At 38.1% G+C, this 23,912-nt stretch overlaps 1 protein-coding gene across 4 annotated transcripts in view; it reads left to right on the forward strand.

The window, feature by feature from the left end:
• LOC103232075 (endogenous retrovirus group K member 7 Env polyprotein-like) overlaps positions 1 to 7,354 on the forward strand; it is a 159,127-nt gene extending 151,773 nt beyond the window's left edge. For 2 of the 4 annotated variants that reach the window (XM_037994680.2, XM_037994682.2), the window contains 2 exons: positions 515 to 602; positions 5,123 to 7,354. In XM_037994680.2, coding sequence (XP_037850608.1) covers positions 5,662 to 7,083 — 1,422 coding nt within the window. In that variant the 5' untranslated portion in view covers positions 515 to 602; positions 5,123 to 5,661 and the 3' untranslated portion in view covers positions 7,084 to 7,354. The other 2 variants (XR_005239113.2, XM_037994681.2) reach the window with 2 other exon arrangements.
• The last annotated feature ends 16,558 nt before the right edge of the window (positions 7,355 to 23,912 follow it).

The following is a 23,912-nucleotide window of genomic DNA, read 5'->3' on the forward strand; positions in this document are numbered from 1 at the left end:
TTTTTCCAAAAGAGCCCCAAGGCCAAGCCTCTGGCTGTATAAAAGAAGCCTTTGAGATTCCCACCTTGTGGTGAAGTACCTAATCATGAAAGACTCTGTGGATGACTGATTGTCAGACCGTAAGCCTAAAAATCTATGAAAATAATGTTTCCCAAAAAGTTCACTAGTGTAGAGGACTACGTGCTCACAAACGAGACATTCAGATAAGTCCTGCTCTTGCAAACGAAGCAAGGCATTCCCAGTAAGTCCTGCTCTTGCAAACGAAGCAGGGCGTTCCTTCCCTGTAAACAGGGAGCACAAAGGAGCCAGCTGCAAACAGCAGACCCTGGGGGCTTGTTTATGTGTAAACATCTTGAAAATCCAGAAAGGGAAAGGTCAGAAAAACAACAATGTGTCTTGTGACTTGGCAACATTCCACAAACGACTGTATAAAATAAAGCAGAGCGCGCCATTCGAGGCGGCCGCCATGTTTGTCTTGTCTTGTGTTGTCTTGTGTGTTCATTCCTTTGTTTAGGAAACACGCGGACCCCAACATCTGGTGCAGCGAGCAGGGTCCGTGGCTCCACGAGAGCAAAGAACTGGAGGGGGGACACTCCGGGCAGGTAAATAAAGAAAGGGGGACCCACGGGAAAATTATGGGGAATTCCACCTCTCTGGCCTCTGAATATTTGCGGTTACTCCAGGGACTGTTGATGTCTATAGGAGTAGAAGTTAGTTAAGGAACATAAGACTTTGAAGTGATTGTTTGCCCATGTTGAACAACATTGTTACTGGTTTCAATATCAAACCAAAGTTTAGTTAAATCGAAAGGAATGATTACAAGCAGTTAAAGTCTTGTGTCGAGCTCATCAGCGAGGGCAGACGATGCCTCTGACTTTGTGGACTTTCTGTAGTTCCATTACTCAGGCATTAGAGTTACTTGAAACTGACTCAGAACATGGCGATACTGCCACAGGAGGTGAGGCATCTGAAGCTTTAGAGAGGAATGATCCTAGAGAGGAACATATTTACGCCCCGGTTGTTGAGGACAAGGAATTGGAAAAAGAGCTAATGCCTCCTTCATCTGAAGGAAATTCTGATTTGCAGCGCATTTTAGAGATGTTACAACAGTTGTTAAAATTGCAAGGTACCTCTGCTCCTGTTTCTCCTATCTCTGTGCCATGAGCCTTCCCTGTTACCTTCCCTTCTGCTCCTTTGGAAAAGGATTTCCCTTTGCCTCCACCTCCAACCTCTTTGCCTATGTCAGGTCAGGTTTTCTCTGTGCCTCTTCCTCCTGTAGGAGAAAAGAAGGAATCGAAGGAAAAGGATGATTTCGAGGAATTAGATTTATTCCCAATAACACAGGCTGCTTTCGGCCCCAATGCTCAGTTCCCAAACGGTGGCCAGAATGTGACTTTTACAGACCTACAATTTAAATTTTTGAAAGAAATGAACGCTGCAATTTCTAATTATGGACCTCAGTCGCTGTTTGTTCTTGGCCTTCTCGATTCCTTCTCTTTAGGACATATGATGATTCCTTTTGACTGGGAAACGTTGGGACAGGCTGTCCTTGATCGTTCACAATGGCTTCAATTAAAAAGTTGGTGGTGGGAGGAAACAAGAGTACAAGCTAGAAAAAATGCTACCCGAAATCCCCCAGGACCTACTGAAGAGCAGCTTACGGGTTCGGGACAATACGCGACTCTTAATGCTCAGGCAGGCCTAGATGATATTGCTCTCACTCAGATTAAAGCCTTGTTTATAAAAGCGTAGACTAAGGTTGAAATAGCGGGTAAAACTTCCTTATCTTTTGTAAAGATCCTACTAGGAGCCACTGAGCCGTATCTAGATTTCGTAGCCTGTCCTCAAGATGCTGTATTAAAGACTGTAGGTTCAGGCCCTGCTGCTTAAATTCTTTTGGATACTCTGGCTTTTGAGAGTGCTAATCCTGAGTGCCAAAAATTGCTGCATCCTCTAAAAGCTAGTGGAGCTGATTTAGATGAATACATTTGGGCTTGTGCAGGTGTTGGAGGAGCTATTTACAATGCTCAATTGTTTGCTGGGGCACTTTCTAAGGCTTTAAAAGGCAATTCTAAACAAGGTATATGCTATCTATGTGGGAAACCCGGTCATTTTAAAAAGGAATGCCAAAAAAATTAGGCTTTTCTACTCTAAAAGAAAAAAGGTTACCATCTGATATGTGTAAACGATGTGGCAAGGGTCAACATTGGACCAATGAATGCCATTCAAAAACTGATAAAAGTGGGAATGTATTGTCACGCCTCTTGGGAAATGGGAGCCGGGGCCTGCAGGCTTGGGGCCCCAACAACTACAATGCAGGCCTACCCCAGTACCCAGTGAGCAGTGGCTTACAACATCAAGGAATGACCTCGAGTCCTCCTTAAAGACATCTTACCCTACCCCAGTTTCTCAGCTTTATGCTGCCCCTAAGCAGAGTGCCGCTGCTGACCTAGCTATTGTCCAACCTTATACTTTATCTCCTAATGGAGGAATATATAAGTTGGCTACCGGAGTGTGTGGTCCTTTGCCAAAGGGACATGTAGGACTTTTACTAGGTCGAAGCAGCAGCGCTATGCGGGGGTTAATGGTGGTCCCAGGAATTATTGATCCTGATTTTACTGATAAAATCCTTATTATGGTACAAGTCTCACAATTTATGCGCCTAGAGGCAGGGGAATGTATTGCACAATTACTTTTATTGCCTTTTTTTCCTTTCTTATCTAGAGATGTGTCTCATCAAGGAGGTTTCGGTAGTACTGGGAAAACTGTTTTCTGGGAAACTTTAGTTTCTGATCAAAAACCTTTATGTTCATTGCAAATTAATGGGATACTTTTTGAGGGATTAGTCGACACAGGAGCGGATGTATCTATTATATGTTTGGCTCAATGGTCTGATCATTGGAAAAAGAAACAAGTATCAGTTACTCTATCCGGCCTAGGTACTGCTTCTATAGTCTACCAAAGTGTCAAGCCCCTGAGCTGTGTAGGACCTTGAAGGACAACAAGGAAAAGTGTTCTTTTATATTGTTCCCATTAATATTAACCTTTGGGGCCATAATCTTTTACAACAATTTGGTGCCTTTTTAAGCATTCCTCATATTTCTTCAGCTGCCAAAAATATGATGTTCAAAATGGGCTACAATCCTTTAAACTCTTAGCCACTGTCCACAAACCTCAAGCTTTACAATTAAAGTGGAAAACTACAACTCCTGTTTGGGTGGAACAGTGGCCATTATCTAAAGAAAAACTTAAGGCTTTAAAGAATTTAGTTAAGGAACAATTGGCCGAGGGGCATATTGAACCAAGTACTTCTGCATGGAATTCCCCTGTTTGTCTCAAAAAAAAAAAAAAAAAAAAATGGCACTTATTAACTGATCTTAGAGCTGTAAATACTTGTATTCAACCTATGGGGACTTTATCCCCTGTAGCAGAAGAAGAATTGTCATTTGTAGAAAATAGAATTAGTGAAGCTCACCTTGATTATATTGCACCCAATCTTCCACTTTCGTTGTGTCTTTTTCATACTCCCCATTCACCAACGGCCATTTTACACCAAAATAATAATATTCTGGAGTGGCTGTTTTTGGCTAATAAAGCCATTAAGAAAATTCACCCATATATTGATAAATTGACTAAATTAATTATTAAAGGATGACATCGAGCTCGTCAGTTGCTTGGTGCTGACCCTATAAAAATTATTACCTGATTATCTAATCAATACATTAAATCTCTGTTGGAAATTCATGAGGGTTGGCAAGTGGCTTGCACTGAGTATACTGGTTCTTTTTCTCAGCATTATCCTAGTAATAAATTATTTGCTTTTCTGCAACAATATTCTTTACTGCCATATAATCCTATCTGTTACACTCCAGTTAAAGGTCCCACCTTTTTTACTGATGCTTCAAGCAATGGAAAGGCTGGATACTGGACTTCAGACAATTCAAAAATTTCTCACTATCCATTTAAATCAGTACAACAAGGAGAACTTTTTGCCATTCTTATGGTTCTACAAGACTGGCCTCAAACAAGACTGGCCTCAAACCCCTTGTAAATATAGTTAGTGATTCCCAATATGCTGTATATGTAAATAAATATATTTCTCAGACTTCTTTACCATTATTTCCTCAAACTCCTTTACAAAAATTATTTTCTTTATTATTTGTAACTCTTACTTCCCACACTGCCCCTCTTTTTTATCACTCATATTCATTCTCATTCAGCTTTGCCAGGACCTTTATCTTTTGGCAATAGTGAGATTGATTCTTTACTTATTGGCAGTGTCCAACAGGCTCAGGATGAGCACCAACTACATCATACTAATAGTTTAGGATTACAACGGTGATTTTCTTTTTTTTTTTTTTTTTTCTGTTTTTTTTTTCTTTTTATTTATTTATTTTTATTTTTTATTATTATACTTTGAGTTCTAGGGTACATGTGCATAACGTGCAGGTTTGTTACATATGTATACAAGCCCGAGCTATTGTCAGAGCCTGCCCACCTTGTGCTCCTATTATTGCACCTTTTTTAAGTCCAAGTATTAATCCTCAAGGCATTCAACAAAATCACATTTGGCAAATGGATGTAACTATGTTCCTTCCTTTGGTCGTTTAAAATATGTTCATCATACTATTGATATGTGGTCACATTTCCAGTGGGCTACGCCATTACCCTCTGAAAAGGCTGACTCTGTTATTACTCATTTACTTACTTGCTTTGCAGTTATGGGAGTCCCTGCTGAATTAAAAACTGATAATGCCCCTGCTTATTGCTCTCACAAATTGGCTGCCTTCCTCTCTTTATACCATATTCATCATTCCACTGGTATTCCATTTAACAGTCAAGGTCAAGCAATTATTGAAAGAGCCAAAATTACAACTTTTAAAACTAAAAGGAGGAGATGGGCGCGATTCCCCAAAACATCAAATTCTGAAAGCCCTTTTTACTTTAAATTTTCTCAACCATTGGTGCCAATTACAGCAGTCTGCAGCGGTGAAACATTTTTAACAGCCTTTAGAAAAGACACAAAACAGTAATCTGTGGGTGTATTATCCTTCATTACAAGGGAAATATTTAAAAGGAAAAGTTTTACAATGGGGCCGAGGCTACGCTCTTGTCCGTACAGGTGCCCGAGACGAGTGGTTTCCATCTCGACGGTTGAAACAGTGCCGTGGCAAAGAGGAGCCAATCCGAAGAGTTCCTGAAGGAATTCCAGGAGCTAAATCTGAGCACTCAGAGAACATTCACCTTCGGAACTCAACGTGCGGAGCCCCTGACATGGGGACAACTGAAAAAGTTAAGAAGCTGAAGGGGTTGTTCAACAAGCTGGGCAGCCCAAAACCCCACTGACTTTATTCCTGGCTATGCTGGCCGTAGTAAATTGTCAGGTAACGGCTGGAGAATTTACATACTGGGCTTATATTCCTTTTCCACCCTTATATCAAAGTGTGGCCTGGGGAGACAGAGAAGTCCCAGTATTTACTAATGATACTGCTTGGATGCCATCGCCTTTTTTAAACCAGGATCACTGGCACAGTAAATAGTTCATATCAATTTGGGGTTGAAGGGTTACCTATATGTCTTGGGGATAGTCCACATTGTCTGCATCTTTCTCATGAGGCTTGGGCTGTTTGCTATAACCATAGTCATATCTCTGCCTTTACCATGATTATTGTGACTCAAAGTTTTAAGTATAATCATACTGCAGTACTTAATGAAACTCTGCCAAGTACATTATCTTTATGCCCCATCCCCGATGTGTCCGGAGGTGTTTCCCAACTAGAGTGGACTAGATGTAGAGGTAGTGGGCCACGATTGTTGTTAGAAGTAAAAGGGAAGAGTCATAAATACCTTGTTGCAGATTGGAGTTTACATGGAGATTTTCAGACTAAATTCAGCCATGTCAACCTGCGTTGGCATAAAGGTAATCACAGCATCGCTGCAGATGGCAATGAAACTATTATTTGGCATGATGGTGGTTTATCACCCCCTATGCCGCATTTGGCTAATACCTCACAAATACAAAGTCATATTTGGAAGTTGCTAGCTGCTGGTAAACCAATGTTCACTTTCACGGGAAACATGTCCTTAAATCTTACTACTAATATTGCTAACCCTTTCCATATATCTTTGCATCAAAATAGTTCTAGATATGTTATTGCACGTGTAAGAAAACCTTATTTGTTGTTAACAGGAATTTTTAAATGGGATAATTATACAGGGGTAGTTAACTGTACGAACAATTGTACATTCTTAAGTTGTATAAATACTACTTGGTGGAATAATAATTGGAATGATTCTCATTCCGATTTATATATACTAAGAGCCAGAAAAGAAACCTGGCTACCTGTAAACTTAACACATACTTGGAGTGAATCTGCTGGTGTTACTCAAATTTACAAGGTTATGCAAGATCTTGTCCACCACAGTCGGAGGATGGTTGGAATCCTCGTGACCGTGGTGATAGGACTTGTAGCAATTGCTTCCACCGCCGCTGTTGCTGGACTAGCTCTACCCCAGAGTGTACAAAATGCAGAATTCATACAACAATGGCATGAACAATCTCATTTGTTGTGGCAACAACAACAAGACATAGATGCTCATCTGACTGAACGAGTAGATAACTTGGAACAAGTGGTTTCTTGGATAGGAGATCAGCTAACAGTGTTGAATACTCGAGCTTTGTTGAAATGTGATTGGAATACTACCCAATTTTGTATTACTCCTGTTCCTTTTAACAGCACTGTACATAATTGGACTGAGATAAAGAGACTTTTAATTGGTCATAATAATCTTTCCCTAGAAATACACGAATTAACACAGAACATTTCTGAAACATTTCGCAATCAGTTACCGTTCCTGACTGGTGCAGATTTGATGACTGGTATTGCACGAAGTTTGACGTCTTTGAACCCTATGAGCCCTGTAAAAACTTTGCTGACCTCTGTTTCTGGTAATGTATTGATTGTTGTTCTTGCCTTTGTCATTTTCACAGTCTGCTGTAGACGGTGCCAAAGGGCAAACACCGAATCCCAGCGAGCCCAACATGTAATGATGGTTTTAAAAGAAATTCAAACTTGTAAATAAGGAAAGGGGAAATGTAGAGGACTACATGCTCACAAATGAGACGTTCTGATAAGTCCTGCTCTTGCAAATGAAGCAGGGCGTTCCTTCCCTGTAAACAGGGAGGACAAAGGAGCCAGCTACAAACAGCAGGCCCTGGGGGCTTGTTTATGTGTAAACATCTTGAAAATCCAGAAAGGGAAAGGTCAGAAAAACAACAATGTGTCTTGTGACTTGGCAACATTCCACAAATGACTGTATAAAATAAAGCAGAGTGCACCATTCGAGGCAGCCACCATGTTTGTCTTGTCTTGTGTTGTCTTGTGTGTTCATTCCTTTGTTTAGGAAACACGCGGACCCCAACACACTAGGCTAGAAAAAAAAGACAGTTATAAAATTTTGACTAGGCCGGGCGCGGTGGCTCATGCCTGTAATGCCAGCACTTTGGGAGGCCAAGGCAGGCAGATCACAAGGTCAGGAGATCGAGACCATCCTGGCAAACACGGTGAAACCCCGTTTCTACTAAAAATACAAAAAAAAAAAAATTAGCCAGGTGTGGTGGCGGGCACCTGTAGTCCCAGCTACTCAAGAGGTTGAGGCAGGAGAATGGTGTGAACCTGGGAGGGGGAGGTTGCAGTGAGCCAAGATCACGCCACTGCACTCCAGTGCACTTTGGGTGACAAAGCCAGACTCCGTCTCTAAAAATAAAAATAAAAATAAAATTTTGACTGATACTGGCCCCAGTGATGACGTTTTTTTCTTTTTTTTTTTAGCTTCTTTTGCACTTACGGTTAGCAAGAAGACACACATTTTAGCACCTACTTGTTATTTTCTATGTTTCTCTTTTGTCTTTAACTTACTTGATAATAGAGTTCCTTTGCATTCTCACACAGCAATTATTATAATACTTACATATTGTATGCACTCAATAAATATTTGTGTCTAATTGTTTAAAACCTATCAATGAGCTCCCATCACTGTCAGAATAAATTCCGAATTCTAAAATTCTAGCCAAGGCCTTTCACTATCTGATTAAGAGGTGCTTATCTAGTCTTACTTCTCAAAACAATCCTTAACTACTTCAATTCCTGGAAATCCCCATGGTCTTACCACATTTGGTCTTAGGGATCTTGAAACATGGTGCTCTTTCTGCCTGAACGATTTTCCTTCATTTCCCATTTACTCACAGGTTAGATGTCATTTCTTAAGGTAAGCCTTTTCTTATCCATTGGAATATGATAAATGTCCCTTTCATGTGTTTGCATAGCACTGTATACTCACATTTGTATTATAATTGCCTATTGACTTATGTCAATCATTGAATACATGAAAGCCTCTTAAAGGCAAAGACTAAATATTTCCATTGCAGATGGCATATCAGAGTTTATGTTCAAAAAAATTATATCTTTTTTGTAATTAAAAATTTATGAAAATAATTACATCATCATATGGTGGAGTCTGCGATCAAGCCTTCCTGTTCCCACAAAGAGCAACAATTTGTTGTGAATAAAACTAAATGAAAGAGCTTAGGGGTCCACTTAGGAGCCTCTGAAATACAGTGAAGAAAAAAAACACACACACACACACACAGAAAAAGAACCACACAAAAAGTATAAAAAGAATCATTTCACCTGCATTAACCCATTCCTCAAGCTGGCACTTCTCAGCATGGAGTGGGACCTCTCTGGCATGCCTGCCCACCTTGCACGGAAAATAAGAGGAGGATATACAATCAGCTTCCTCAGGCTTTTGGAATGTTGCCCAAATGACCAGCTTTAGTTTCACTCTACACAGATCAGTGGGAGAACTGGTATGACTGAGACACCTGGAGATGGCTGAGAAAAAGAAGGGGACAGGCTCAATCAGTATCAGCCATGTGAATAGTCTCAGAGCAAACCCTAGTGGTCTGCTCAGCACAGGATTCTAGCAGACATCTCCACTGAGGGCCTCAACAACCCTCCTGGTGGATGTGTAGCCCCTGCAGAACTACTCCATTGCCCAGAACTACTGCATGTTCTTGATTACTAACATCATTGACTCGCTTTACAGAGGAGCCTAGTGGCTTTCACCACTGAGGAAAACTGCCAACAAGAGAGCAGAAAACCCTCTGTAGTTTTTGCCACCAAAAGCCCTGCAGTATTTTTTCTTCACAATCTCCATGTACCTTAGACACTCCCTATTCCTGGAGTCACCCAGAGTCACAGTTGCTGCTGCTGCAGACACCTGGGCCCAGGGACTCATCAAGCAACATTGACAGTCACCAGATACCTGACCAGATGATATTCTCTCGCTCTCTCTCTCTCTCTTTCTTTCTCTTCCCTCTTCTCCCCTCTGTAGAACCACCTGAGCTGCTCTCACAATAGTTAACCCAACTAGGTGACTCACTACAGTATCCATTGGCATTTTCCAGGAGACTAAACCATGACTTCCTTTGTGGAGTCACCCCAGCTGCTACCTCTGCAGGTGCTTTGTCCCAGAGACCCAGTGTAGCTACTGTGCTTGTGCCCACAAATAGTCCCAGGGCCCCTGCTGAAGGCTCTAGCCCCACCATCTTGCACACCCAAGACTGGCCACTGAAGCTGGGCTGTTGCACACTGCCAGCCCAGCCCCACAGTTGGGCTTGAACAGGCACCTTGCCATGCCTCTTGTCTCCTACCTCCAAAATACTGCCTACACACACAGCTGGCTCCTGCAGCTGCACATTTGTGCACACTTACAGCTTATTCCTGAAGCTGCCCATGCATACACAGATGACTTCATCTTACTGTTGAACCTCAGATGGCCGTACAATCATTCATGTGTAGGCTGACAGCAAGCACTGCCACATGTGCACTGTTACTCAGCCTCAACTCATACCTCTGAACCCAGCCTTCACCACTAGGTGGCCTGTGCTGGAACACTCATGATTACAACTAACTTCTGCCCTGAAACACATCATTGGCTACAGCCTTCATGATTGCCAGCCCTAGAGCCTGGTTATTGGGCAGAGAGCCACAGATGAGTTTACTGACACCCCTCACAGACACTGAAGATCTCCCACAGGTCTTCTCAACAAGGATCATTCAAGTGACAATACTAAGGTCTGATATAAGTACAGCTAATCCTGTTATAAGATGTTTTACATCACCTTTGTGGTAGCTACAAAGCAAAAATGTATATTAGACATACAAAAGAAAAAGATAAAGGAATTAAAGCATAATATTACAGAAAACCATCAAATCACAAAGGAAGACATTAAGAGAGGAAATAGGAAACAAAGGATCTACAAAACAGCCAGAAAAGAATAGAATGGCAGCAGTAAGTTCTTACTATCAATAATTACCTTGAATATAAATAAATTTTCCCATGGCCTGAATGGATTAAACAATAAAACACTCAATTATATGTTGCTTACAAGAGGTTTAAGGGCACACACAGACTGCAAGTTAAGTGATGAAAAAATCCATGGACTTTGAAACCAAAGAGAGTAGTGATAGCTACTTATATCAGACAAAATATGCTTTAAGTGAAAAACTGTAAAAATGTAAAAAGGTCAATATAAATAAAAAGTCAATCAAGGTGATGTAACAACTTTTAATATAGATGCAACCGATTTCACAGCACGTAAATATGTACAGCAAATATTAGTAGATCTGAAGGGAGAGAGAATTTGCAATGCAATAATCGTAGGATAGTTGAATATCACACTTGTAACAATAGGTAGATTACTGAAACACAAAATGAAAAAGGAGCCACTGTACTTGAACTGTTTTAGACCAAATGGACTTAGCAGTCATGTACAGAATGTTGACAAAATTTTACATCTTTTCATAATAAGACTTCTCAACAAATTAGGTGCAGAACGAATGTAACTCAACACAATAAAGGCCATATATGACAACCCACAGCTAACATCATACCCAATAATGAAAAGTTGAGTTTTTCTTAAAATCAGGAACAGGACAAGGAAGTCTAATCAGCACTTCTACAGTACTTCTATTTACAATAGTACTTGAAGTACTAGCCAGAGCAGTTAGGCAAAATAAATGAATAAAAGGCATCAAAATTGCTAAGGACAAAGGTAAATTTTCCTTGTTTGCTGATGACATGATTATATAGAGAGAAAATCCTAAAGGCTCCATCAAAAATCTATTGGAAATAATAAACAGATTGAGTAAATTTACAGGATGCAAAATCAGCATGCAAAATCTGTAGCTTTTTTTTTATTTTTTGAGACTGGGGTCTCACTCTGTTGCCAGGCTGGAATGCAGTGACAGGATCTCAGCTCACTGCAACCTCCACCTCCCAGGTTCAAGGGATTCTACTGCCTCAGCCTCCTGAGTAGCTGGGACTATAGGCACGCACCACCACACCCAGCTAACTTTTGTATTTTTAGTAGGGATGGGGTTTCACCATGTTAGCCAAGATGGTCTCGATCTCTTGACCTCATGAACTGCCTGCAACTGCCTCCCAAAGTGCTCAGATTACAGGTGTGAGCCACCACACCTGGCCTGTAGCATTTTCATACAGTGATGATTAAGAATCTGAAAAGGAAGTTAAGAATACAATTCTAAGCCAGGTGCGGTGGCTCACACCTGTAATTCCAGCACTTTGGCAGGCCAAGGCGGGCCGGTCATCTGAGGTCGGGAGCTCAAGACCAGCCTAGTCGTCATGGAGAAACCCCGTCTCTACCAAAAATACAAAATTAGCGGGCATGGTGGTGCATGCCTGTAATCCCAGCTATTCCAGAGGCAGAGGTTGTGGTGAGCCAAGATCACACCATTGAACTCCAGCCTGGGCAACAAGAGCAAAACTCCATCTCAAGGGGGAAAAAAAAAGAATACAATACCATTTACATTAACATAAAAATAAAATACTTAGGAATAAATTTTACAAAAGCTGTGAAATATTTGTATACTCAAAACTATAAAACACTGATGAATAAAATTGGAGAAGGAAATCTATATAAAATGAGAATGACATGAGACATTTTCAAACAAACAAAACCAAGAAAGAGCCACTAGAGGTGCCCTACAAGAAATGCTAAACAGAATTCTTCATGTTCTAATTAAAAGATGCTAGACAGTAACTAAAATATATATGAGGATATAGCTTTTGTAAAGGCAAATACATGGGCAAATGTGCATGTACAAACACATATATAACATATACATTATATTCATAAACTCTATAGGATATATAACTAATATCCATTTATCTATGTAGTATTGTAATTTTGGGTTGGACCCCACTTTTTTGGTATAAATTTAAAAGAAACATGCAGAAAATTATTAATGCATTGATAGGTACACTATAAATAAGGATGTAATTTGTTGACATCTAAAACATAAACCAGGAAGAGTAACGAGCTGTAAAAGAGAAGAGTTTTTGTATATAATTAGTTTATATTAATTTAAGAGGATTGTTATAACATTAAGATATTATATGTAATCCCTATGACAAACATAAATATATAGACAGAGTATTTATAAAAAAAATTAAAAAGGAATCAAAAGGCATCACTACAAAATTTTATTAACACAAAAGAAGGCTGCAATAGAAAATTAAGCAAAAAGCATAAGACACACAAGAAACAAATAGCAAATTAACACTTCTTTAAATGTCAAATGATTCAACTCTCTAATAAAAATTCAAACTCATGACACATCTGAGAGAATTAATTCTGGAATAACAAGTTTCAGTAAAAAAAGAAATTTATGAAATGTCAAAATAATTCAAAATGATATTTAAAAGCTCAGTGAGATACAAGAGAAGACGTATTAACAATACAAAAAATTGAAAATCAGTTCAGGATATGAATGTAAAATTCAACAAAGGGATAAATATTATAAATTTAAAAATAAGTAAACAGAAACCCTGGAATTAAAGAATTCAGTAAATGCAAAATATACATTTGATGGCTTCAAAATTAGACTAAATCAACCAGAAGAATGAATTATAGAACCTGAAGACAGATCTTTTGAAATTACACACACACAAAAAAAAAAACCAAATAAAAATAATTTTAAAAAAGAATATTTAACATATGGAGCACCATCAAGTAATCAAATATTCAAATTTTGAGTGTTCCACAGGTGAAGAGAAAGGCAAAGGCATAGAAAGTCTGTTTAACAAAATAATACCTCAAAACTTCTTAAGTCTAGAAAGAGATTTATACATCCATATATAGGAAGCTCAGAGATCCCCAAATAGATATACCTCAAAAAGTTTTTTTCCAAGTCACATTATAGTCAAACTGTCAAAAGTCAAAAATAGAGATTTCTAAAAACAGCAAGATAAATGCATCTACTCACATATAAAGGAATCCTCATCAGATACACTGTGAATTTTTCAGGAGAAACCCATGCAGGTCAAGAGCAAATGAGATGGCATATTTAAAGTGCTGAAAGAAAAAGAAAAAATAAAATCTTCTAGTCAAGAATAGTAGGCTCATAAACCTTCATAAATTCAGAAGAAATAAATTACTTCCAAGACAAGCAAAAATTAAGGGAATTCATTACCACTACACTGGCCCTACATGAAATCTTAATGAAATCCCACACTGGCAGCAAAAGGATATCTATCATCATGAAAACACACTGAAGTATAAAACACACTGGTAGAGCACATGCAAATAAAGAAGAGGAAGGACTCAAACGTTAGCACTTACCAAAAACCACCAAACCAAAATCATAAACAACAAGGGAGAAACTAAGAGAAAAAAGACATTCAAAAGAACAAAACAATTAACAAAATGACAAGAATAAGTCTCCCTATATCAATAATAACCTTGAATTTAAATTGATTTAATTTTAATTAAAAGATGTATATTGGCTGAATATATATATATATATATATATATATATATATATATATATAACCCAACTATATGATACTTATAGGAAAGACACTTCACCTGTAAAAACACATATAGACTGAAAGTACAGGAATTGAAAAATAAATTCCACACAAATGGAAGCCAAAAGGAAGCAGTAGTAGCTATCTTCATGTTAAATAAAGCAGACTTTAAGTCAAAATAGTAAAAAGAGACAAAGAAAGTCTTTATAAAATTTTGCAAGAGTATATAACAATTATATATATATATATGTACCTAACACTAGAGCAGCAAGATACATAAAGCAGATATTACTATATCTAAGCAGAGATAGAGACTCAAACAGTAGTCAGAGACTTCACCACCCCACTCTCAGCATTAGACATATTAGACAGAAAATTAACAAAATGCTTTGCATTCAAAGTACACTTTAGGCCAAGTAGACCTAACTGACATTTAGAGAATATTTTATTCAATGGCAGCACCTGTTGCTGTTTATTTTGACACATGGAACATTCTCCAAGATAGAACATACATTAGGCCAAAAAACATGTCTCAACAAATTTTTTAATTCAGTAATAAAAAGTATCTTTACAGATGACAATGAATTAAAACTAGAAATCAATTACAACAAGAACTTTGGAAATTAAACACTATACTCCTGAATGACTATTGGGTCAATGAACAAACTAAGAGAGAAATCAAAAAGATATTTGAAACAAATAAAAATGCAAATACAACATACCAAACCTAAGGGATACAGAAAAACTAGTGCTAAGAGAAAAGCTTATAGCAAGAAATGCCTACTTCATAAAAATTGAATAATTTCAAATAAACAATTTAATCATGTAACTCAAGGAGCTAGAAAAGAAAGAACAGACCCAACCCCAAATAAGTAGAAGGAAAGAAATAAAATCAGAGCAGACTAATTGAAGGTAGAAACTAAAAATACAATATAAAGATTCAATGAAATGAATAGCTGCTTTTTTGAAAAAAAAAATAATAAATCAAATTGACAAACCACTACCTACATCAACCAAGAAAGAGAAAACCCCCAAATAAAACCAGAAATCACAATTGATGTCACAACATATGAAATATCATCAGTGTAAACAAAAATAAAATTCTGAACTCCCCCTCCCAACCATCTAAATGGTCTTCATCCTTGGCTAGGGCACTCTACCATGAAACACTGGTTCAGGCCATGACAGGAAGTGCGGGTCAGACCTGCCTCATTATACCTCTCCATCATTAATATCAACACAGATCTTAAGTCTGATAAGTAACATTTACAATCTATTCTCTCTGAAGCCTGCTAGCTGGAGGCTTTATCTGCAGGCTAAACTTTTGGTCTCTACAATATCTTATTGCAATCCAGACTTTCCTTTCTATTGATAATTCTTTCAACCAATGGCTAATTAGAAAAAGTTTAAATCCACCTATAACATGGAAGTCCCCACTTTTAGTTGTCCTGCCTTTCTGGACCTAACCAATAAATACATACCAATAAATACATTCTTAAATGTATTTGATTGAAGTTTCATGTCTCCCTAAAATGTATAAAATCAAGCTGCACCCCAACTGCCTTAGGTGCACGTTCTCAGGATCTCCTAAAGACTATATCATGGGCCATTTAAAACAGAATAAATCTGTTTAAATGTTTTACAGAATTTGGCTCTTTTCATCAGCACTGGAGACTATTATGAACAATTACATAATAACAAACAGAAAAACAGAAAATGTGTAAATTCCTGGAGAGATACAATCCACAAGACTGAATGAGGAAAAAATAGAAAATGTGAACAGACAAATGGTGAGTCACAAGTTTGAATCACTATTAGAAAGACTTTCAACAAAGAAAAGCCCTGGAATGTATGGCTTTGATGCCAAATTCTACCACACTCATAAAAAATAAATGGCCAGGCATGGTGACTCATGCCTGTAATACTAACACTTTGAGAGGCTGAGGCGAGTGGATCACTTCAGGTCAGGAGTTCGAGATCAGCCTGGCCAACGTGTCGAAACCCAGTCTCTACTAAAAAAAAAAAAAAAAAGAAAAGAAAAGAAAAAAAGAAAAGTACAAAAATTAGCCAGGCGTGGTGGTGGGCACCTGCAATCCCAGCTACTCAGGAGGCTCATTTGAGCCCGGGAGGCAGGGGTTGCAGTGGGCCAAGATCATGCCACTGCACTCCAGCCTGGGTGACAAGAGCACAAGAGGGAGACTCCATCAAAAAAAAAAAAAAAAAAAAAAAAAAAAAAAAAAAAAAAAACACTAACACCAATTTCACCAATTTTCCTCAAATTATTAAAAAATGTTAAATATTGGCCAGGCTCAGTGGCTCACAACTGTAATCCCAGCATTTTGGGAGGCCAAGGCAGGCGGTTCATGAGGTCAGGAGATCGAGACCATCCTGGCTAACATGGTGAAACCCCATCTCTACTAAAAATACAGAAAATTAGTTGGGCATGGTGGCAGACGCCTGTAGTCCCAGCTATTCGGGAGCCTGAGGCAGGAGAATGGCATAAACCGGGGAGTGAGAGTTTGCAGTGAGCAGAGATCACGCCACTGCACTCCAGCCTGGGAACAGAGTGAGACTGTCTCAGTGACAGACTGGATTAAGAAAATGTGGCACATATACACCATGGAATACTATGCAGCCATAAAAAAGGATGAGTTTGTGTCCTTTGTAGGGACATGGATGCAGCTGGAAACCATCATTCTTAGCAAACTATCACAAGAACAGAAAACCAAACACCGCATGTTCTCACTCATAGGTGGGAACTGAACAATGAGATCACTTGGACTCGGGAAGGGGAACATCACACACCGGGGCCTATCATGGGAAGGGGGTGGGGGAGGGATTGCACTGGGAGTTATACCTGATGTAAATGACGAGTTGATGGGTGCTGACGAGTTGATGGGTGCAGCACAGCAACATGGCACAAGTATACATATGTAACAAACCTGCACATTATGCACATGTACCCTAGAACTTAAAGTATAATAATAATAAAAAATAAATGTAAAAAAAAGTTAAATATTAGCAGTTTCTCCATAACTGATTCTATGAAGCCAGAATTACTTTTATACTAAAACTAGATATAAACAAAAAAAAATTATAGGCCAATATCTCTGATAAATATAGAAAAAAAATCCTCAACAAAATACAAGCAAAGGGAATTCAACAGCATATTAGAAAGATAACACATCATGATCAAATAAAATTTATTTCAGGTGGGCAAGGATGGTTTATGATACAAATTAATAAATGGTAAATTACCTCAACAGAATGAATGACAAATAACATTTAATCATCTCAATAGGTACAAAAAATATTTGAATGAATTAACCATTCCTTCATGATAAAAACTCCCAACAAACTCGGTATAGAAGGCCCACTTTACCAATTCTATTCAACACAGTACTACAATTATACCCAAGCAGTCAGGCAAGAGAAATAAAAGCCTTCCCAATTGTAAAAGATGAGGTTAAACTGTCCCTCTCTGTAGATGACAAAATGTTATATTTAGAAAAACCTAAAGACTTCATAAAAAATGCTTTGATCTGATTAATAAATTTAGTAAAGTTTCAGAATAAAAATCATCATATAAAAAACAGTAGAGTTTTTATACACCAATAATGAACTAGCTATAAAAAGGAAATCAAGAAGATGATACCATTTTCAATAGCTACAAAATACATACTGTAAAATAAAAAGCATCCAAGACCAGTCTCAATCAATTTAGACAATTATTTTGCCAAGGTTAAGGACATGCTTATAACACAGCCTCAGGAAAATATGTGCCCAAGGTGGTCAAGCTACAGCTTGGTTTTATACAATTTATGTAGACGTAAGACATCAATCAATACATAAAGATATACATTGGTTTGGTCCCCAAATGTGGAACTACTCAAAGTTGGGGTTTCCAAGTCATAAGTGGATTCAAAGATTTTCTGATTGGCAATAAGTTGAAAGAGTTTATCTAAAGACATAGAATCAGTAGAAGGTAATGTCTTGGTTAAGATAAGAAGTGGTGGAGTCCAAAGAGCTTATTATGCAAATGAAGCCTCCAGGTAGCAGGCTTCAGAGACAATAGATTGTAAATATTTCTTGTCAGACTTACAGAGTCTGTTATGGTAGTCTTAAGATCTCTGTTTTAATGTTAATGCTGGTCAGCTGTGCCTAAATTCAAAAAGGGAGGAAAGTATAAGGCATGTCTGACCACCCATTCCCATTATGGCTAGTGTTTCAGGTTTACCTGAGAAAGACTTTGGCTTAGAGAAGGGGTCCATTCAGTTGGATGGGGAGCTTTGAATAATTTTTTTCTTTGTTTATAGTACTCGGGAATAAATTTATTCAAGGAGGTAAAATGCCTCTACAGCAAAAACTATGGAACAGTGATTTAAAAAATGAAAAAGAACACAAACGATGAGAAAGCCATCCCATCCTCATGGATCAGAATAAGTCATATTGTTAAATAGCCATATTTCTTAAAGCAGTGTTCAGATTCAATGCAATTCTCATCAAAATACCAATGACGTTTGTCACAGAAAAAAATTTTTAAATTTATTTTTAAATTTTTAAATGTATATGTAATAAAAAAAGAGCTAGAATAGCCAAAGCAATCTTGAGCAAAAGGAGCAAAGCTGAAGACGTCACACTGCCTGACTTCAAATATATGACAAGGCTATTTCTATGGTTTGGATATTTGATCCATCCATATATCAGGTTGAAAATTAATCCCAAATGTTGGAGATGGTGCCTAATTGAAGGTGTTTGGATAATGAGGGTATATGCCTCATGAAGGATTTGGTTTTATACTCACAGTAATGAGAATGTTCTTGCTTTATTAAGAGTTCTCCCAAGAATTGTTTGTTAAAAAGAGCATGGCACCTCCCCCCACTCTCTCTTTCCTTCTTTCTCGTCATTTGATGTCCACACACCGGCTCTTTTTTGCTTTCCACCTCGAGTGGAAGCGGCCTGAGGCTCTTAACAGAAGCAAATGCTGACTCCATGTTTAGTGTGTAACCCACAAAACTCTGCTAAATAAACTTATTTGCTTTAGAAACTATCCAGCCTCAGACACTCCTTTATAGCAGCACAACCTAAAACAGTTATAATACTTAAACATCATGGTATTGGTATAAAAACAGACACACTGACCAGTGGATCAGAATAGATGACCCAGAAATGCATCTATGTATATACAGCCAACTAACTTTTGAAGATGGTGCCAAGAACCAAAACCAAGGAAAGAACACCCTTTTCAATAAACTGTACTGAAGAAACTGGATGTCCATATGCAGAAGAATGAAACTAGACCCTGTCATGCGTGTCCGTGTGAAGAGACTACCAAACAGGCTTTGTGTGAGCAACATGGCTGTTTATTTCACCTAGGTGCAGGTGGGCTGAGTCCAAAAAGAAAGTCAGTGAAGGGAGATAAGGGTGGGGCCGTTTTATAGGATTTGGGTAGGTAAAGGAAAATTACAGTCAAAGGGGGTTTGTTGTTCTCTGGCGGGCAGGAGTGAGGGTCACAAGGTGCTCAATGTGGGAGCTTTTTGAGCCAGGATGAGCCAGGATGAGCCAGGAAAAGGAATTTCACAAGATAATATCATCTCTTAAGGCAAGGACCGGCCATTTTCACTTCTTTTGTGGTGGAATGTCATAAGGCAAGGCAGGGCATTTGCACTTCTTTTGTGATTCTTCAGTTACTTCAGGGCATCTGAGTGTATGCGTGCAAGTCACCTGGGATGCCATGGCTTGGCTTGGGCTCAGAGGCCTGACAGACCCCATCTGTCATTATGTTAAAAAAAACTATTCAAAATGCATTAAAGACTTAAACATAAAACTTATGATTATAAAACTACTAAAAAGAACATAGGGAAAACACACTAGAACATGAATCCACACAAAGATTTTATAGCTTAGACTGCAAAAGCACCAGCAACAAAACATACAAATAGAAAATTGAACTAAACTGAAAAACTTTGTACAACTAATAAAACAAGAGAGTTAACAGATAACCCAATAAGTGGAAGAAAATATTTGCAATTTATTTATCTGACAAGGGACTAATATCCAGAATACACAAGGAACTTAAACAACTCAACAGCAAGAAATCAAATAAACTCATTAGAAAGTGGCCAAAAAAATAAATAGACATTACTCAAAAGAAGATATGCAAATATCTGTCAGATACTGGAAAAATGCTCAACATCACTAATCAACAGAAAAATGCATAGCAAAACCAGAATGAGATATCATCTTATCCCAATAATGGCGACTATAAAAATAAAAATAACAGATGCTGCAAGGCCAGGCGCAGTGGCTCATGCCTGTAATCCCAGCACTTTGGGAGGCTGAGGCGGGTGAATCATGAGGTCAGGAGATCACGACAATCCTGGCTAGCATGGCGAATCCCCGTCTCTACTAAAAATGCAAAAAAAAAAAAAAAATTAGCCGGGCATGGTGGTGGGTGCCTGTAGTCCCGGCTACTCGGGAGGCTGAGGCAGGAGAATGGGATGAACCCGGGAGGTGGAGCTTGCAGTGAGCCAAGGTCGCACCACTGCACTCCAGCCTGGGTGATAGAGCGAGACTCCGTCTCAAAAATAAAAATAAAATAAAATAACAGATGCTGCTAAAGATGCAGAGAAAGGAGAATTCTTTTTTTTTTTTTTTTTTTTTTGATGGAGTCTCACTCTGTCACCCAGGCTAGAATGCAGTGGCTCAATCTCGGCTCACTGCAACCTCCGCCTCCTGGGTTCAAGCGATTCTGCTGCCTCAGCCTCCTGAGTAGCTGGTACCACAGGTGCACGCCACAAAGTCTGGTTAATATTTTGTATTTTTAGTAGAGATGGGATTTCACCGTGTTAGCCAGGATGGTCTGGATCTCCTGACCTCGTGATCCACCCACCTCAGTCTCCCAAAGCGCTGGGATTACAGGCGTGAGCCACTGTGCCCGACCCAAGAAAGGGGAATCCTTATACACTGTTGGTAGGTAAGTAAATTAGTACAGCCAATATGGTAAAGAGTTTGAATGTTTCTCAAACAAGTAAAAATTGAGCTACCATATGATCTAGCAATCCTACTACTGGGTAGTTTTCCAAAGGAAAATAAATCAGTATATCAAGAGATATTATCACTTCTATGATTATTGTAGCACTATTTACAACAACAAAGATAAGAAATCAATCTGTGTCCATTCACAGATAAATGGATAAAGAAAATATACTACATATACACTATGGAATACTATTTGTGCATAACAAAGAATAAAATTCTGTCATTTGCAGCAACATGGATTGAATTGGAAGTCATTATGTGAAGTGAAATAAGCCAGGCAGAGGAAAAAAAAAAAAAAAAATCACACGTACTCATTCGTATGTGGGAGCTACAAAAGTTGACCTCATGGAGTTAGAGGAAATGATTATTAACAAAGGCTGGGATTGCTGTGTTTGAGGGGGATATGTAAAGAGTTTGGTTAATGGGTAAATAGAGTTGGATAGATGGAATAAATCTTAATGTTCGATAGCAGATTAGCACAACTATAATTAACAGCAACGTATTGTATCTCTTAAAATAGTTGTAAGAAAAAAACTTGAAATGTTTCCAAAACATAGAAATGATAAACAGTTGAAGTGAAATAATATTCTAAATAACCTGACTTGATCATTGCTCACTTTATGTGTGTACCAGAATATTACATGTGTCCCATAAATATGTACAAACATATAACAATTAAATATTTAAAAGTTTCAGAGATTATAAATGGGCTTTTAAAAACACTTGATCTAGCTATCTGTTGTCTACATGAGACTCATTTTAGTACTAAGGACATACATAGGTTAAAAGAGAAAGAATGAACAAGAATATTTCAAGCAAATAGTTACCTAAGGAGAGCAGGATTTGTTACACTAATGTCAGACCAAATAGAAACTTAGTCAGCATATGTTATAGGACACAAATAAGGGCATTATATATTGGTGGTAAAACAATTAGACATATACATGCACAAAACATCAAAGCTCCAAAAATATATGAAGCAAAAAGAGACAGAATCAAAGGACAAAGTAGAGAGCTCTACAACAGTAGTAAGACTCTCCAACATCTCACTTGCAATAACGGATAGAAAAACCTGAAAGAAAAACCATGAGAAAATGCAGGACTTAAATAACATTATGAACCAATTAAACCTAAAGAACATACAGAAAATGCTTCACTTTACTACAGAAAACGTATTTTTCTCAAGTGCACATAAAACATTCTTCAGGATAAATTATGTTAGGCCACATGAAAAATCTTAATATATTTTAAAATATTGAAATAATGCAAATTATCTTTCCTGATGACAATGTAATGAAACTAGAAATCAATAGCAGAAGAAAAAGTGGAAAAGTCACAAACATGAGGGTATCAAGCAATACACTTTGAAACTAGCAATGTGCCAAAGAAGAAATTTCAAGGGAAATTTTAAAATACCTTGAAATGGATAAAACTAAAAAGACACCACAAATATAAGATAAAGAGGCAAAAGTGTTAATGAAAGAGGAGAAAGGAAGAAACCAGTTAGGAAGGCAGTTAGGGTGGGTCTTTGGTTGAATTCTTTCAAACAAAAGAACAGCCTGCAGGCACAGATGAGAGAACTTGCACAGGGAGTCTTGTCTAAGACATGTCCACAGCTGCACAGATAAGAAAGGCTACACAGGTGACTTGGTCAGACATGCCCACAATGGAAAATTTTGTCCCCTAACACATTCTCAGTAATGGGAAAAAAGCAGTATGGAGTAACTCAAGCTAAGGGCCTGCATATGCACTAGGAGGATGGGGTGGAGCTACCAGAAGTTTGCACCTTATGCAAATGAGATGCCCAACCCTCATTGGTTTCTTATAAAAGTCTTTGCATTCAACTGTAAGAATGAAAACCCTCTTCTGGGTCCTCTCTGCAGCAGAGAGCTTTTTTCTTTAGCTTATTAAACTTTTGCTCCAACCTTACACTTTGTATCCACAATCCTTAACTCTCTTGGTCCTGAGACAAAAAACTTCAGGTGATATCTCAGAACAAGAGACTGCTACATTGTGGTGCATTGGTGAAACTGTATCAGAAGAAAATTTTTAGCTGTAAACACATTTAAAAAGAAAAAAGATCTCCAATCTATAACCCAAATGTACATGTTAAGCAAATAAGAAATAAAACAAACTAAATTGAAAGCTAGTAGGATGGAAATAATAAATACTAAAGCAGAGGAAATTAAAATCAAGAATGAAAAAGCAATAGAGAAAAATCAATGAAACCAAAAGTTCATTCTTCCAAAAGATAACAAAATTGACAGATCTTTAGCTAGATTAAGAAAATGTGGAGAGGAATAAAAGTACTAGAATCATAGATGAAGGGGGAGACTTTATAACCAATTTTACAAGAATATAAAAGATTATAAGGTATCACTATGAAGAATAGTCCAGCAATAAACTGGATAATCTAAATGAAATGGACAAATTCCTAGAAGCACACAAATTACGTTAGCTAACTTAGAAAAAATAGGAAATCTTAATAGACCTATAACCAATAGAGATTGGATTATTTATTTAAAACTCCACCAAGGGGCCAGGTGCAGTGGCTCATGCCTGTAATCCCAGCACTTTGGGAGGCCGAGGTGGACAGATCACGAGGTCATGAGACCGAGACCATCCTGTCTAACGCAGTGAAACCCCGTCTCTATTAAAAGTACAAAAAAAGTAGCTGGGCGTGGTGGCGGATGCCTGTAGTCCCAGCTATTCGGGAGGCTGAGACAGGAGAATGGCATGAACCCGGGAGCCAGAAATTGCAGTGAGCTGAGATCATGCCACTGCATTCCAGCCTGGGCGACAGAGCGAGACTCTGTCTCAAAAAAAAAAAAAAAAAAAGTTCCACCAAGGAAAATTCTTGAACCAGATGTCTTTACTGGTCAATTCTATTTGATGTTTAAAGAAATAACATCAATCTTTCTCAAACTCTTTCAACAATGTGAAGAGAAGGGAACATTTTCTAACTCATTCTAGGA

This window comes from Chlorocebus sabaeus, chromosome X (assembly GCF_047675955.1).
Source record: "Chlorocebus sabaeus isolate Y175 chromosome X, mChlSab1.0.hap1, whole genome shotgun sequence".
In the NCBI taxonomy this organism is placed as follows: domain Eukaryota; kingdom Metazoa; phylum Chordata; class Mammalia; order Primates; family Cercopithecidae; genus Chlorocebus; species Chlorocebus sabaeus.